Raw genomic sequence first — 16,139 nt, 5'->3', positions numbered from 1 at the left:
TTTATTTATTCCTTCCCTTTTCTAGCTTGTACTTATTTGAACAATGCCTCAAACTTGGTATTTCAAGCACTTCCTGTGTCTGTTTGCCTCTTTAAGAAGAATCGCTTTATGTATTTCCCAATTGTAAGTCGCTTTGGATAAAAGCGTCTGCAAAATGACTAAATGTAAATGAGTAGGAGTGTATATATGAAGAAAGTCAGATAAGTATGAAGGAGCAAGATTACTGAGTGCCTTGTAAGTAAGGAGTAGTATTTTAAATTCAATATATAGTTAACCAGGAGCCAATGCAAGTGTTGTAATATAATAATTATAATTTAATAAATAATAATTTCGTGTTGTAATATGGGAGTAACGTTATAGGAGTTCTGCAAATAATTTGTGCAGCTGAATTCTGCACTAACTGAAGATTATAGAGAAGCTTCGAGGGCAGACCATAGAACAGAGCATTACAATAATCAGTACAGGAAGTGACTAAAGCATGAACAAGAATCGCTGTGCTCTTTACCGAGAGAGCCGGACAAGGTCAATTAATATTATGTATGTGGAAATATGAAGAGTGAATGGCATTGTTTTTATGTGCTTGGGATGACAAAGTTCTATCAAAGATGACACCCAAACTTTTAACTTGTTTAGACACAGACACTGGAAAATTATCGATATTCACTGAGGAACATTTAGACTTGGCCAGACTGGTTTTTAAGACAACAAGAAGAATTTCAGTCTTAGATTTCAGATCTTTCAGATTTGATGTGAACCAGTCTTTAATCTCAGCTACACAATCTGAAAGGATAGATGGAAGAAAAATAGAGACAGGTAAATTTGGGTTTCATCAGCATAGCAGTGAAACTGAATACCAAACTTCTTATAAATATTACCAAGAGGTAGAAGATAAATAATAAATAAGAGAGGACCCAAAACTGAGTCCTGGGGAACCCCAGTAGTAACACATGAAGGCTTTGATGTAAGCTGCTTCAGCTGTACAAATTGAGTATGACCCATTAGATAAGATCGAAACCAAGTCAGGGCAGGTCCCATGATTCCAATAGAGTCCAATCTGTCCAACAAAATACTGTGTGAGATAGTATCAAATGCTATATCAATTAGCATATTAAGTTGCAGTCACAGTCACTGCTGCTTGGCGACATTTCCCAGGTCATTCCAATAGGAATCCACGCCATCGGGAGTTTCAATTGAGGGTGATAAAGTTCCTCACTCAGATTTCGCTCGTTCACATCAATTCATTTTTCAGACCAACAGAAAGTTGAAATTTGCTAATGTGGCTGCACTTTTAGAATGATTTCTAAAGGACCATGTGACACTGAATTAATGGCTGCTGAAAATAAAATAAAATAAATTACATTTTAAAATATATTAAACAGAAAACAGTTATTTTAAATTCTAATAATATTTTTTATTTTTATTTTTATTTATATAACTGTTTGTACTGCATTGTTATCAAATAAATGCAGCCTTGGTGAGAATAAGAGACTTCTTTTAAAAACATGAAAATCTGACCCCAAACTTTTGAACGGTATCTGGTTGACATATGGTATGAATATAGAGACTTATGATTGCTAGGTGGTTTCTTACAGGCTAAAGTCAAAAGACACCACTTTCCAAGTTTCTTTGGTCTCAGCACAGCTTCCAGGATGTCACCTGTTTTATTCTGCTCCAGGCAAAATTGTTTGGAAAACTGTCTGATCGACGGCATGTTCCCAACATCCATCGAACACACGCATCACTACCACTCTGACTTCCTGCAGCTTGGAATGGCTGAGCTCAGTCAGGCCTTCTGATTGGTCAAACACGCAGAAAAATAAACATGGTGGGGTCCATACTGCATCTGTAAATCCCCCAGTGGGCGATGATGGGTCCTACTGGCTTTATATGAATAGAGGGACTCTAAATCAACAGGCAGGCTGGACAATGAGTTGAATCCAGGGACTAAAAACACACAGGTCACAGTCGGGATATAGGATTAAGTTTTAGCAGTGGAGAAGAGACGAGAGGAGAGAAGAGACAAGCTTCTTGTGTTTCCCGCTGCTCTTCTTTCTCTCCTCCATGATATCTTCTTCACCCTCAGGGCTGATGCAGAGGTTATTGACTTCATAACATTCCTGGCATTTCCCAGTTTATTCCCTGCATTTCCACCCCACCACAGAAAACCTCTCGGACTTTCTCCGTATTACTTTGAACATAAACATTCTGCTAGCTGGAATCATGTTTTGACAAACTGTCTCCTTCGAGACAACGTAATTGACACAACATGAAAATCCCAAATCATGTGGCCTAAATCTCTAGCAAAACACAGTACAAATAACAGGCTTAACTAAAAACGCTCACCTTCACTACATGAATATAATCAAATTCAAAGCTTACTCTTTAAATGTGCCGTATCTGTGGTGAGATGGAGATGGAGGAGACAGGCAGAGGGCGTGAGAGAGAGAGACAGAGGTGTGTGAGGTTCACATAGAATAATACTGACCCCACACTCATTCTCATACACAGAAACATACAGACAAAGAAAGAAAGAAAGATTAAAACAATAGTGGTCAAAATCTGTAAAACAAGCTTAATATTAATACCAGAATGGGCAGAAAAGCAGAGGGAAATGGAAATGAATGGGGACAAATTATTTATTTTTTTAGCAATATATATATATATATATATATATACAGTGCCGTCAAAAGGTTTTTGCCCCCATTTTTTTTTTTGCATATTAGTCACACTTAAAAGATTCAGATCATCAAACTAACTGTAATATTACACAAAGATAATGCAAGTAAATAAAAAATGCAGTTTTTAAATTATGATTTCATTTATTAAGGGAAAAAACCTGCCTGGCACTACGTGAAAAAGTAATTGCCCCCTAAATCTAATAACTGGTTGTGCCACTCTTGGCAGCAACAACTGCAATCAAGCGTTTGTGATAACTGGCAGTGAGTCTTTCACATCGCTGTGGAGGAATTTTGGCCCACTCTTCTTTGCAGAATTGTTTTAATTCAGCCACATTGGAGGGTTTTCGAGCATGAATGGACTGTTTAAAGGGTTACTCCAATAGATAAAACTATAATAAAACGATAATAAAACTAAAATAGCTAAATGCATATCGAAAATTCTATATTAATATTACAAACAAATATTCAAATGATTTTGTTTGCAGTATAATGCTGAGAAATCCCCTAACAAAAAAGTACTGTGCCAGTACAATGGTACCAATATGGTATCAGATGGCAACTTGGTCGAAAAACTGCACAAACTCTGAGTCATATTCTGTCCAAAAAAAAGGAGGTAACTGGGGAAAATATACCTGCCAAGTGAAACTGATATCACTCAAGTTGATCTGTGAAGTTGGAGTTTTGACGTGTCGACCGTCTGATATGCATCGCGACGAAAAGCACTCGAGCAGCTTTCTGTTGCTATGGTAACCATCTCAAGTAAACGCAACTTCTCTACGCGAAAGTTTATTTAGTGAACTCTGACTAACATTTGCGGTTACTGAATGTAGTTTGAAAGCCTATATGCTTCAATTTAATACATAATCTCCCACATAATTAAACAACAAATATGTATTTTACAATATTAAGATATTGTATTTTTCATGATAATTCATTACACTGCTCTGACATAGGCTACACCTTGTTGTCATGGACCAGGCTAATTAAAATCTAGAGCTTTTGAGTTAGAGTTGAGTTATAAATTAAATAATTCAGTCCTTTCTCCACATTCTTACACTACTTTTTCTTTTCTTCGTTAAAATGATTCGTACTCAAAAATAATGCCTTTTTAGTAGACACATTCTTTTATGAAACTCACCGCTTTAGTTTGTGCAGGAGTAAGAAGTCCCAGCAACATCATTCCGAGAAGTGTCGCTCGCAATATTAGGCAAGAATCCATCTTCTCATCTGCACAGGACCCGCGCACAATTCCCACCGGTCAAATCGGCAACTAACGTTATCTCAAATCACACGTTATTCAGGCGACCTGAGAAAGTTAAGATCCCCAAATCTACCACCTGCAGCACTGCGACCATCTCAGAAATAAAACTTTAACTTGCACATTCAAACTTTTTGGGCTGTCAATGAATCCTCAAGAATATCAAATCGGCGGGGGTTCGAGGAAGTGTGTTTGGCAAATTCTGCAGTACCTGCTTTGTCGTTGGACAGCCCATGACGTCATGAAACGCAGAACCGCAGCAGCTATCGGATCACTTTTGCGCGTTTCTGTTAAAGTTTTCGGCGTGCACCTTCTCTATATTGTATTGTATTTTACGTGTTAATGTAGAGCCGCAGTGGCGCAGGAAACTACGGGATCAGGTGAGGAGTTTAACTTCGTTTTTGTTTGTTTGTTGTATTTGGGTGTTTGATTAAAGGTCTTGCACTTGTGAATGTCGTTTAAATGTTGCCTCACGGCGTGTTTTGTTTAAAATGCACGTCGTCCAAAATATAATCCGATCAGTCAAAGAATTTATTGTCAGTAGCGTATGGTCAAATGTAATACCATGAATTGCAGCAGCAGTTAGAAATTAAATACAGGATGAAATCACTGTATGTAGCTATACCCTACCTGACCACCACCTTTCTGAGGTGACAGAATTTGTACGGGTGAAAATATAACAGTTTTGGGGTGATAAAGCAGAAATTGATGTCTGTAACAGTTTGATTTGTGATGTTGATAATGAATATTAAATGACAGAGCTGAATGAGCCGATTCTTAGGTTTCATTTGATATATAACATCCACAGAAGCTTGTCAGCTACTTGTTTGATTGAAAGTATCATGGCTGAGCAGAACTTTGTAACACCACTATTCAATGTAGCCTACTTCAACTGGTCCCACAAAGATTGCACAAAATGGGACAGCACATAGGCCACATTTGCTACAATTGGCACAAACATTGTATGTTTTTGTTGTTAGCCTATGTACTATGTATTTATTTTTCCTAGTTTATTTACTATTATGCATTAAGATGCATTAGGTTTTCCATTTGTTTACCATTTTGAAATGAAATGCTACAAAATGAAATGTAAGTGAGTGACGTTGGATGGCGTAGTAATTATTTTGAATAAGTAAATTTGATTGCCACATTAATTTAAATCCATCGGTAAGTTTCCTTAGATATTGGGATGGGAAGTAACAGCAGCACTCTGTACTTGACATTATTTACAGTTTAGAGATCAGCTGTAGTTTTCAAAACAAATTTATTGTAGCTGATAAATATGGAAATATCATATTAACCATTACGATAACTGTTTGTTATTAATAATAACATTTATCGTCAAATCAGGTCAGAAAGTAGTATGAGAAATGCTATGGCTTGGATGTGCAACTGATGGTAAATTCAGCCATGAATATGTTAAAGCCCTTATAATTCTAATGATTTTAATGTAATAATATGTCCTGGATATGCACCTGTCTGTCATGCTGTCTAGTTTGTGTGGCCATTGTCCATGTCAGTGAGTTCGCTTTAAAATCTTTGTCGTTCTTGACTTGTGTGCCATGAAAAAGAAGCCATCCGGAAAGATCAACTTTGTCCCAGCTCCATCTATTTTATTGATTTAGCCGGTCTCTTTCATTCTCACCCCCTCTTCTCACATCACCACCTCCACCGTATTGTCAGCCACAGGAAATATTATCTATAACATCTAATTGTATACCTGTCTGCCTTTACCTAACTGTCAGTTACACCATTATTTATCCATATATTTGTGCAGTGAGTTTCCCATTCATCCATCTCTTGATTTTCCTCTCAGGTGGATGAGTTGTCAGTGGGGACGTCAGGAGCCATAGCTACATCACTGACCACACCATTCTGAGGCAGTGGATATATATATCAACAGGTAGCACATGCCCTGATTGGTGGCTGAGATGACACGCACCCGCCAGATCACCTCAACCAGCCTCCTTCTCTTGTAAGAGTCCCTATTGTCTTAATATTCCAATCATCTTTTGACATTTATCATAATTCAATTAGATCAAACAAATCCTAATCAGCTGATTAGATACCTACATCAATAACACAATTATGTATTCATCAAAAACATCTTATCTTAAACACTGTCCTCAGGATTTATGTTTGCCGTCACCTGGCATAGGTATAATGTTGCTTTTATAAGGAGGTCACATAGAAAATTGCATATACCATTCAAAAGTTTGGGTCAGTGAGATTTTTTAAAGAAATTAATAGTTTTATTCAGCAAGGATGCATTAAATTGATCAAAAGTAACAGTAAATACATTTTTAATGCTATAAAATATTTCTGTTTTAAATAATCCTGAAAAAATGTATCACAGTTTCCACAAAGATATTAAGCAGCACAACTGTTTTCAGCATTATTAATAATAAGAAATGTTTGTTGAGCAGCAAATCAGCATATTCGAATGATTTCTGATGGATCATGTGACACTGAAAACTGGAGTAATAATGCTGAAAATTCAGCTTTGCCATTACCAAAATAAATTATATTTTGAAATATATTAAAATAGAAAACAGCTTTTTTGAATTGTAAAAATATTTCACAATAATACAATTGTTACTGTATTTTTAATCAAATAAATGCAGCCTAAGAGACTTCTTTCAAAAATATTAAAGAACCCCACACTTTTGAATGGTAATGTATATGTTCCTGAAAGAGCCACCTAACTTCGTCATAGGCCCTGTCCCAAATGGAACACTTCATGTGCACTTGCGGTCTTACGGACTTACAATGGCCACCGCGTGAGCGTGTCCGTTAAGTCCACAAGACCGTAGAGCGTCCCATTCGTCATTTTTACGTTCAGAAGGGTGCTCGCGAGCGCCCCCTTTGCGGCCGCCATGTGCCCTTGATCCACACTTCTGCTGAGCCTGCACTGGGGCGAGCTTCACAGCGGACTTCTACCCGACAGTCAAAGTGGCATTACGTCACGAAAGTGTGGACTCGGAGGAAGACCGCAAGGGTTTAGGTTGCCATTTGGGACAGAGCCATAGTAATTACTAATGTCTTATTCAGTATGTCTCATTCATTTATTTTCCAGCAGGAGGCTTTTATTGGCACTTATGACGATACACACAGCTTTGGGGGTGAGTATTATCTTGTATTATATCTTCATAAAGTTGTCTTAACGGTTTCACAATGTTAAGATGAGACTGCTGGCCGAGTCAGTAAATGTCTTTTTCCCCTACATAATACAGATGGATGTGGTAAAAGCTGTAATTCTTATATGCTGGACATTTTATGTTTATTAGAGTATTGCATCAAAAAGAGATGAAAAAATGCGTTAAAGAGATGAAAACTGTCATAATTTACCTATCTTCATATCTGTCTTTCTTTTGCGGAACATAAAAAGAGATATGCTGAGAAATGTTTGTGTTTTTTTTTTCACAATGAAAGTCAGTGGTCACTAAGTCAGTGGTTGTTTTGGAGAAGAAATAAAATCATACAAATTTTGATTTACATGAGGGTCAGTAAAAGATTACAGAAAGTTGAAAGAAATGATGACAGAAGTTTCAGGTGAACTATACCTTTAACAGGCCTGTCACTAGGGGTGAGAAAGGTGGTGACGATTATGAGTCGAGTTAACTGAGTGGGACCGGCACAAAATTTCAATAGCAACAACCTGCACCGGATATAGCGATGATTCTGCCCTTTAACATTAATGTCTATTGCAATCAAAAGTACATTTGAGTTGCTGCTCTATGTAGAGCATAAGTCCATTGACAATAGTGCAATAAAGCGCTGCTCAAACAGAAGTTGTTTGAAACCAAGCAGCTTTTTGTTGGCCAACACAGTGAATTTGCATGACCAATTTGAACATGAGCAAAATCTGCGTAGGGAACTTTTCGCTGTCACTAGAAACTCCCAAACACTCGGATTCTTATTGGAATACAGAGCGCCTAATGATCATGGAAAAAAATATAATTGGAGGAAAAAATATATTTCCATGCTTTTGCATTCTCCCACAAAAATATTGTATTCCTCAAGAAATGTTATGTTCTTGTGCAAAACAATTGAGTTCTCTCACAAAATTATTGCATCTTCCTGAGAATCTTTGCATTCTCTCACAAAAGTATTGCTTCCCCTGAGAAAAGTTGTATTCGCTTACAAAAACACTGAAATTTAATTTTTTTTCTCCCACCTCATATTATGTCCATCACAAAAGTTTTGGGAGTAAATGCAAAGTCTGTCAGGGGAAGGCACAATCTTTGCTAGCAAACTCAAAGTTCCTCAGGGGAATGCAGTATTATTATGAATGAGTGCAAAAGTTCCTGGGGGAACAGAGTAGTTTTGCAAGACAACACAAAAGCATTGAAATAACTTTCCTCCCCTTATTTATCACAATCACCATGTTCCTTTTGGGGATCTGTATTTAAATGACTAGATTTCAGCTGCAAAATTTTACCGAGCAATGGTGTGACCACCACTTTTGATTGTGAGATCAAAGTATAGATGAAGAGGGCTTGTGTTGATGCAAAACATAAATCTTTACAAGTGAAGCAATGTTTTATATGCACTCATCTTTTGATTTCACTGGCATAGAACGGCCTTTAAAGTCAAGTGTCATATGATCCAAAGGGGCTATGATGGCATAAGGGATCCAGAAATCCACGGAAAAGGTTAAAGATCTTTCATCCCCAGCCACCCATGAAAAAAGGGGGTTGTGGGTGAACAGTGGTAGGGTTTTTGATTTATAGATGGTTCACTGGGAATGATTAGTTAACAGGAATGGATTCTGTTATCGTTTGTGTGTGCTTTCCTGCCAGGTTATTGATGAGTGTGTACTGTAGTTTGCCTCATCTGTCCATAAGGCCTCCTTTCAGGCATCGTCTCTGAGCTGAGCTTGGCTGATAGAATGCAAAGGCACAGATAGATACAGAACATTACTTATGAGGGCAGAAGGATGGAGATTGCCATCACTAGTACTGAACAGAGGAAGAATGAAGAGGGAATGAGAGCCAAAAAGGTAGATAGTGAGGTATAATCACTGAGAAGTTAAGAAAACATCGTCTACATCGATGCCCGTCCTTGCTTTTACGTAAGAGAAGAGGAATGCAGACATATTTCTAATGTAAACAATCCAACTAAATGAGTTGTGCAAAATTCTGTCATCATTTATTCGCTTTTGTGCTGCTCCAAACATGTTTTTCTTCCATAAAATACAAAAGGAGATGTTTTGAATAAAGTTGGTTTTTGCATGGATTTGCAAATAATACTAAAGTTTAAGGGATTTACCTGAATAATCACTGTTTACTACTAATCTTTTCTTCTGTTGAGCTGTTTACTGCTTAGACCAGGTCATTGAGTGCAAAGAACTATTGATTCTTGAATCAAGCCTGTACTTTTCCAGTGAACTCTCATGAAAGATTCACTGAAAAGATCTAACTGAAAAGAACTATTGATTGTTAAATCAAACATCATTAATTCTCTAATGAACTCTCATGAAAGATTCACTGAAAAGATCTGGCTCAAGTTGATTCTTCAATCAGACATCACTACTTCTCCAACGAGATTTCATAAAAGATTCACTAAAATATCTGGCTAAAAAGAACTCTATTCTTGAATCAGACATCACTACTTCTCCAATTAACTAATAGTAATAAAAAACTCACTGAAAAGATCTCTTCCAAAAAACAATTGATTCTTCAATCGAATGTCACTATTTTTCAAACAAACTCTCATAAACACGTCAAGGAGAGCTAGGGTGAATGTCAGGTTTTTCAGTGAATAGCAATGTAAATTTCAGTCTTTTCCTCAGAAAAAGCTATTGAATGTATTCAGAACATTTGGAGTATAGAGGTGTGTGGTGTGGTCCACTTTCATTTTACTGAAAAGAACCAGGATATTCTCCTTTTGTGTTCTGTTTAAGAAAGAAAGAAAGCCATACAGGTTTGGAACGACATGAGGGTGGGTCAATAATGCCAGCATTTTTAGGACGTTCTGGAATAGCAGAAAAGTGAGAGTGTACTGATGGCACAGATGCAGGTTCCTGCACTGATGATTTTGCCTAAGGCATTCTGTCTGATTCTGTGTGAAGGGGGTCGGGGTTAAACCTGTTGTAAACCTGAACAAAAATGACCAGGTGTCACAAAGCAGGTGCTTCCTCACACACACACGAACACACACACAGAAAAAGTTATCAGAAACACATACCCGCACATACACATGCACACATCCTGTCCCTCATTTAGATGACTGACATGCGTAAATTTTCTGACTCGGTGCATGAAGGAGTAACTTTTAACCTGACAATTTACAGTACCAGTCAAAAGTTGGACACACTTGAGTTTGTTTCACATGAGCTCTCAAACCTTTTGATCTAAAGGCTTAAAATGCTTGGAATTAGAGCAGACAAATATAAATTGGTTTAAATAAGCTGGGTTTGTTTTTTTAAACATTTGCCGACCTAGACATTTCTCATTGTTCCAAATTCCTAGTTGGATGACTTTTGCTGTTATTGCAAAATGTAAAAAAAAAAAAAAGGAGCAGCTGTGTCCAAATTTTCAACTGGTAGTTATGTGGGTTGCAATGTATTCACAAATTAAGGCACAATTTGTTTGTCCAGCCCAATTCATAGGCCAACATTACTCATTTAGCCCAAAGAGTTATCTGCTGTAATGTCTCTGATTGGCTGCCTGGTCAACATCCTGTCGGAGGTGCAGAGTAAAGCGGGTGTACAGGTAGGGAAGAGCAGATGGATGGGGGAAAGGTATAGAAAGAAAAAGATTTTAAACACACCCAAATGTCTCAATACATAAATTCTTGTAAATCAGTACCACTGGATTTGTGATTTCCAGACCTTGAAAAGTCATTACGATGGGGTACAATAAAAAAAAAAAAGACATGAAAATATCTGTAGTTTGTATATTAATTTTTGTGGCTTTGCTCGGCTCCAAAATACTGTTTAAAAGTTTGGGTTTGGTAAGAATTTGTAATGCTTTTGAAAGGAGTTTCTTAGGCTCACCAAGGCTGCGTTTATTTGATCACAAATACAGTAAAAATGGTAATGTTGCTATTATTGCAGTTGAGGAGATTTTGTGCTCAGGAAGCATTTCTTATCAGTCTTGAAAACTGTAGTGCTGCTAAATATTTTTGTGGACTCTTTGATAAGTGGAAAGGTGAAAAGAATGGCATTTATTTAAAAAAAAAAAGAAAACTTTAATTTATTTGAAAAATATTATTGACCCCAAAGTTTTGAACTGTATTGTATTATTACTATTTTATTTTTTATTTTTTTGGGCTGAATTTGCTGTTGAAAATGTTGAAAGTGCTGTTTTGGAAAGTGGCTTTGATGTGGCTTTTCATTTACACAAAACCAAAGCTTAAATCCTAAGATTACTTACATACTTCCTAAGATATTGTTTTATGGTGTTGTTTAGGGCTGCACGATAAATCGCCTGCGATATTTAATGCGCATCTTGCGAGGTTTCACATTGAGCAGCATTTACTACACAGAGCCGTTGTTGATGGAGATTTACCGCTGATTACAGAAGCGGCTTTACTGACGAAATGCGCATTAAATATCGCATGCGATTTATCGTGCAGCCCTAGTATTGTTATATTGTTACATACTTTGTTGAAGACCAAGACTTAGATCATAGCTTGATCCTTTAAGACAAAACCAAACTCCAACTTAACATCATCAAGTGGAAATAAGCCAGGATCAAGTGTAACTCAATCTCAAATAACTTAAGTTTGTGATGGTGACGGGACAATGCACAGTACAGCTAACATGAGGGAAAGAGGGATGGAAAAGGAGGGAGCAAGACAGAAGAAGTGAGGGAATAGGGGAAGCGTGTCTTTCAGTCATGCAGCATCGTACCAACTCTCAGTCTTGTACATCTGATTGACTTGGAGTGAAGCATGCAGTTATGCTTATCAGCCAGTCAGCACGCATCATCTCAAACCAGTTGATGTCATCACCCAGCACTTAAAACCATTAACTCTTGTGTAGGTCACAACCCCTTTAAAACATCTGCTATTAAATATGTGTTGCATATGCATATATAGTATATATGCTACCGTTCAAAATGTTAGGTTCAGTAAGATTAAAAAACATTAATATTGTGAAGTATTATTCCCGTCTTCAGTGTCACATGATCCTTCAGAAATCATTCTAATATATCAGTATTCATATATTGTGTGATTTTTAGAATCACTACTAACTGGCCCTCCTTTTTTTGTGGAATAAGATTCAATCCAATCTCTTCTCTCCTTTATACTCAGCGTGTTGATTTTGGCACAGTTTAAGAACAAAATTACTTTGTAAAATATCGTATACCTTTGCACGAGTTTGCATGAGTGCATGAATTTGTGGCATGCATAATCATTGTGTGCCCTTCAGACTTCCATGTGTCTTTGTTGTGAGAGATTGGACTTTTACCCTTTTAAATGACATCGCTTGTGGTAAATTTTAACATGCTGTACAGTATGAGTCCCCTTGCCAAAATGTGGAAGAGTTGTTTGTTGTTGTTAAAGTGTGCAGATTTTTCCATGAGCTCTGAATTGAAAATCATCCAGAAGGAAATATTTTAACTGTGACTTAACATTTATTTATTTTGTTCAAAGAACCTCCCAGTGAATAAAAATAACAAAGTGATTTTCAAGAAGGCAATAGCATAAGAAGTACTGACAATACAAAGTTTCAAACGTTTTGTAGAACAGTACAGTTAGAACAGGCAGGGATTTAAGAAATCTTAAAAGCATAAAAGAAGAGTTGTTTTATTGAAGGAATCAACATCAGCAAAAATATAAAAAATTATGAAAAATTCCTGTAAATTAAATCACCCTCAGGCCATTCAAGATGTAGATGAGTTTGTTTCTTCATCAGAACAGATTTGAAGAAATTTAGCATTACATCACTTGCTCACCAATGGATCCCCTTCAGTGAATGGGTGCCGTCAGACAGCTGATAAAAACATCACAATAGTCTACAGGTTATCCACACAAACACATAACATCTTATGAAGTAAAAAGCTGCATGTTTGTAAGAAACAAATTCCTCATTAAGATGGGTTTTAACTTCAAACCGGCTAAAATACAAGTCCATAATCCATAATACTGCTTTCTCCAGTGTAAAAGTTGTCTCGTCTGAATCAGGAGAGAAATATGCAGAGATCAAGCACCGTTTACAAGCAAAAGCCATTCAAAACATTTCTAAACAAATGTATCGATAGATTTTGATGTGAGCGGGCAACAGGGCACTAACGTTTTCACTGGAGGAAGCGTTATTATGGATGTCATTATGATGTCGCTTTTTGGCCAGAAGTGACAGATTAAAAGGATAGTTCACCCCAAAAATGAACATTCTGTCATTAATTACTCACCCTCATGTCGTTCCAAATTTGTAAGACTTTCGTTCATCTTTGGAACACAAATTAAGATATTTTTGATGAAATCCGAGAGCTTTCTGACCCTGCATAGACAGCAACACAACTGACATGTTCAAGGCCCAGAAAAGTAGTAAGGACATAGTTTAAAATAGTCCATGTGACAACAGTAGTTCAACCGTAATTTTATGAAGCTACAAGAATACATTTTGTGTGCAAAGAAATGAAAATAATGAACTGCTTCAAGAAAGAGCTCATGGAAGAGATGCGTTGTTGCATATTGCAAAGGACTGAGCTGTCCATTGCTGTACAGTGGAAAGATCATTCAACCATAGGGGAACAGTAAATGTGAAAGTTTGATACAGTGATTTTGTGCCTTTCTGTGCATCACATGTTCATTTGAGATGTTTGTCTATGTTTAGACACTGCGCATGCATGTGCGATAAGTGTGCTTTTGTGAAAGAATGGCGTCTGATTGCAAGTACGGTTTATCACTCTCTCTCTCTTCCTCTCTTTACGTGGTTGACTACCTCCAAACAGACATAACACATCTGACCTAAATTTCCTCTCCCGCTTGTACTTGATGTGCTCACATATTTCAGTCTGTGCCTCCCATCTCTTTTTTGTCTTTGTGTCTCTTTCTCTATCTCTTTCATTATCTTTTTGTTTACATTCCTGCCATTGTGCTTGTTAGGTCACATGTATGTCTGTGGATCTCTCGTCGTCTAGTCTAGTTTGCTGTGCAACCAATGGAAATATATTTTCAAAAACCCTGGAGTAGACGAGACAAGCATCACATGTACTGATACCTATCAAAAACATGGCAATTTGTGATGTACGATACATGATGTGAAAAAGTTGACGCTGATCTTGGCCTATTGTAGCTGGAATAAAACTTCTATTTTGCATTGTATGAAACTTGGTTATTCATGATAGCACCTCTGGTTAAATAAAATAATTCAGAGTTATTTTTGAGCAAAGTAAGAAAAAGTATTAAGTTGTGCATTTCAAGTTTTATCTTACGTTGATTTTTTGAAACATATTTTTCCTGAAGGAACGGTAAACAATAAATGAATATAAATTTAAACATTTAGTAAATTGAATTAATTAAAATTCCAAATATGAAACTAAATAATCGTGAAATAAATTAATTAGTATATTTAAACATTTTGTTTTGTTTATGTATTTAGTAATAATAATAATAAGTTGAATTTATATAGCGCCTTTCCCAAGCTCAAGGACACTGCACAATGACAAAAACAAATACATTCCTACATACATGGACAAGACATTTTCCAAGTCCAGAACATGTGGTTGCAGTTGCAAACCACAGTAATAATACAGTATCATAATAATAAAAAAAAAAAAACATTATAACAGGTAATATTGGTAGAACATATAGGTTTTGAGTTTAGACTTAAATTCGTGGAGTGTGGTTATTGTCCGGAGAGCCAGGGGCAATGTGTTCCAAAGTTTGGGAGCCATAACAGAGAAAGATCTACCTCCCATAGATAATAGGCGGAATCTCGGAACACAAAGAAGTTGAAAATGTTGAAAATTGATACATTTTATGTGACCCTGGACCACAAAACCAGTCTTAAGTAGCATGGATATATTTGTAGCAATAGCCAACAATACATTGTATGGGTCAAAATTATCGATTTTTCTTTTATGCCAAAAATCATTAGGATATTAAGTAAAGATCATGTTCCATGAAGATATTTTGTAAATAATGTGAAGATTAAATTTAACATGAAAGACTGCTAATTTTCAACACTTTTTTTTAAGATGACTGAAAGTAGGAAAAACCAAAGTGAAGTATGGACTTACTTCACTCAGTCATTTATTTACTTTATAACAGTAAATAAATATCGGTTCTGCATATCGGTTATCAGGCACATAAACATGCAAATAATTGGTATCGGTATCGGTTATAAAATATCAATATCGGTCGATCACTAATTATATTACTATTATTTACTTATTTAAAAAAAATGACCCTTATGACTGGTTTTGTGGTCCAGGGTCATATATACCTGTATGAATGAATGTTGACTTCTAAAACTTTGAAATATTGATACAGATAATTAGTGAGTTTCCATCCTGAATGCCTAGTGTTTATGAGCCTACATGTGTATGAGTGTTTCACTCCATTTCTGAAACTATATTTCTCTGTATATTATCTCTGTAACTATATTCTGAAACTGTGTTTTAGGGAGACAAGACAGAAAGGTGCGATGGTCGAGACTGCAGGGTCTGCCAGTGTTTCCCCCCCAAAGGAGAGAGGGTAAGTCCATTACATAATTTTGACTTTGTTGACATTATGGCATCATAGTCACTACGGAATATCATGTCTTCATTCTGGCATCATTCAACACCAGTCAAGATTCAGGTGTTGACTGATTGCCCTTCACAGTTGTCTAGCTGTTCTCAGAAGGCCGGGTTTTGAGACACGGTGTGTTTGTTTGTGTGGCGAAACGAGAAGTCTTCGCCTGATACAGGAGCTCTTAATTTCATTAACTAAGTCTCACTCTAATCTAATTTATTCTGTTTTCGCACAACATTTAGTTCATGTTCACTCACACTCGCACTGGCACACTGACCCAGTTTCATGCCAGTGATACATGCCTGTTCATGTCTGTACCTGAGCAGCTCCATCCAGGTGTTGGCATAATGCAGTTCTTGGCGTGTTCTTAGAAGAGGGGAAAAAAAGATTAAATGTGTTAATGAGTATTTCAGAGGCACGAATGCTTCACTTCGATTAAGCAGTTTTACAATGGAATGTTACAGGGTGTGTACCTCATGTGTGTCCGTGTGTGTGTGTATCAGGTGTGCACT

At 36.7% G+C, this 16,139-nt stretch overlaps 2 protein-coding genes across 2 annotated transcripts in view; one reads left to right on the top strand and one right to left on the bottom strand.

Moving 5' to 3' along the window:
* col4a3 (collagen, type IV, alpha 3) overlaps nt 1-4,313 on the bottom strand; it is a 42,162-nt gene extending 37,849 nt beyond the window's left edge. Inside the window, exon 1 of the mRNA XM_016551975.1 lies at nt 3,817-4,313. Within this exon, the coding sequence (XP_016407461.1) occupies nt 3,817-3,897 (81 nt within the window). The 5' untranslated portion in view covers nt 3,898-4,313. The remainder of the gene's footprint in view (nt 1-3,816) is intronic.
* A 6,252-nt stretch (nt 4,314-10,565) lies between these two features.
* Nucleotides 10,566-16,139, top strand: part of LOC107739778 (collagen alpha-1(IV) chain-like) — a gene marked incomplete at its 3' end in the record, with an annotated part of 24,137 nt that continues 18,563 nt past the window's right edge. The window contains exons 1-2 of the mRNA XM_016551983.1: nt 10,566-10,652; nt 15,517-15,588. Coding sequence (XP_016407469.1) covers nt 10,590-10,652; nt 15,517-15,588 — 135 coding nt within the window. The remainder of the gene's footprint in view (nt 10,653-15,516; nt 15,589-16,139) is intronic.

The sequence above is a fragment of the Sinocyclocheilus rhinocerous genome, unplaced genomic scaffold (assembly GCF_001515625.1).
Source record: "Sinocyclocheilus rhinocerous isolate Xijiao unplaced genomic scaffold, SAMN03320098_v1.1 scaffold2120, whole genome shotgun sequence".
Taxonomy (NCBI): domain Eukaryota; kingdom Metazoa; phylum Chordata; class Actinopteri; order Cypriniformes; family Cyprinidae; genus Sinocyclocheilus; species Sinocyclocheilus rhinocerous.
This window is presented reverse-complemented; position numbering and strand designations above follow the sequence as displayed.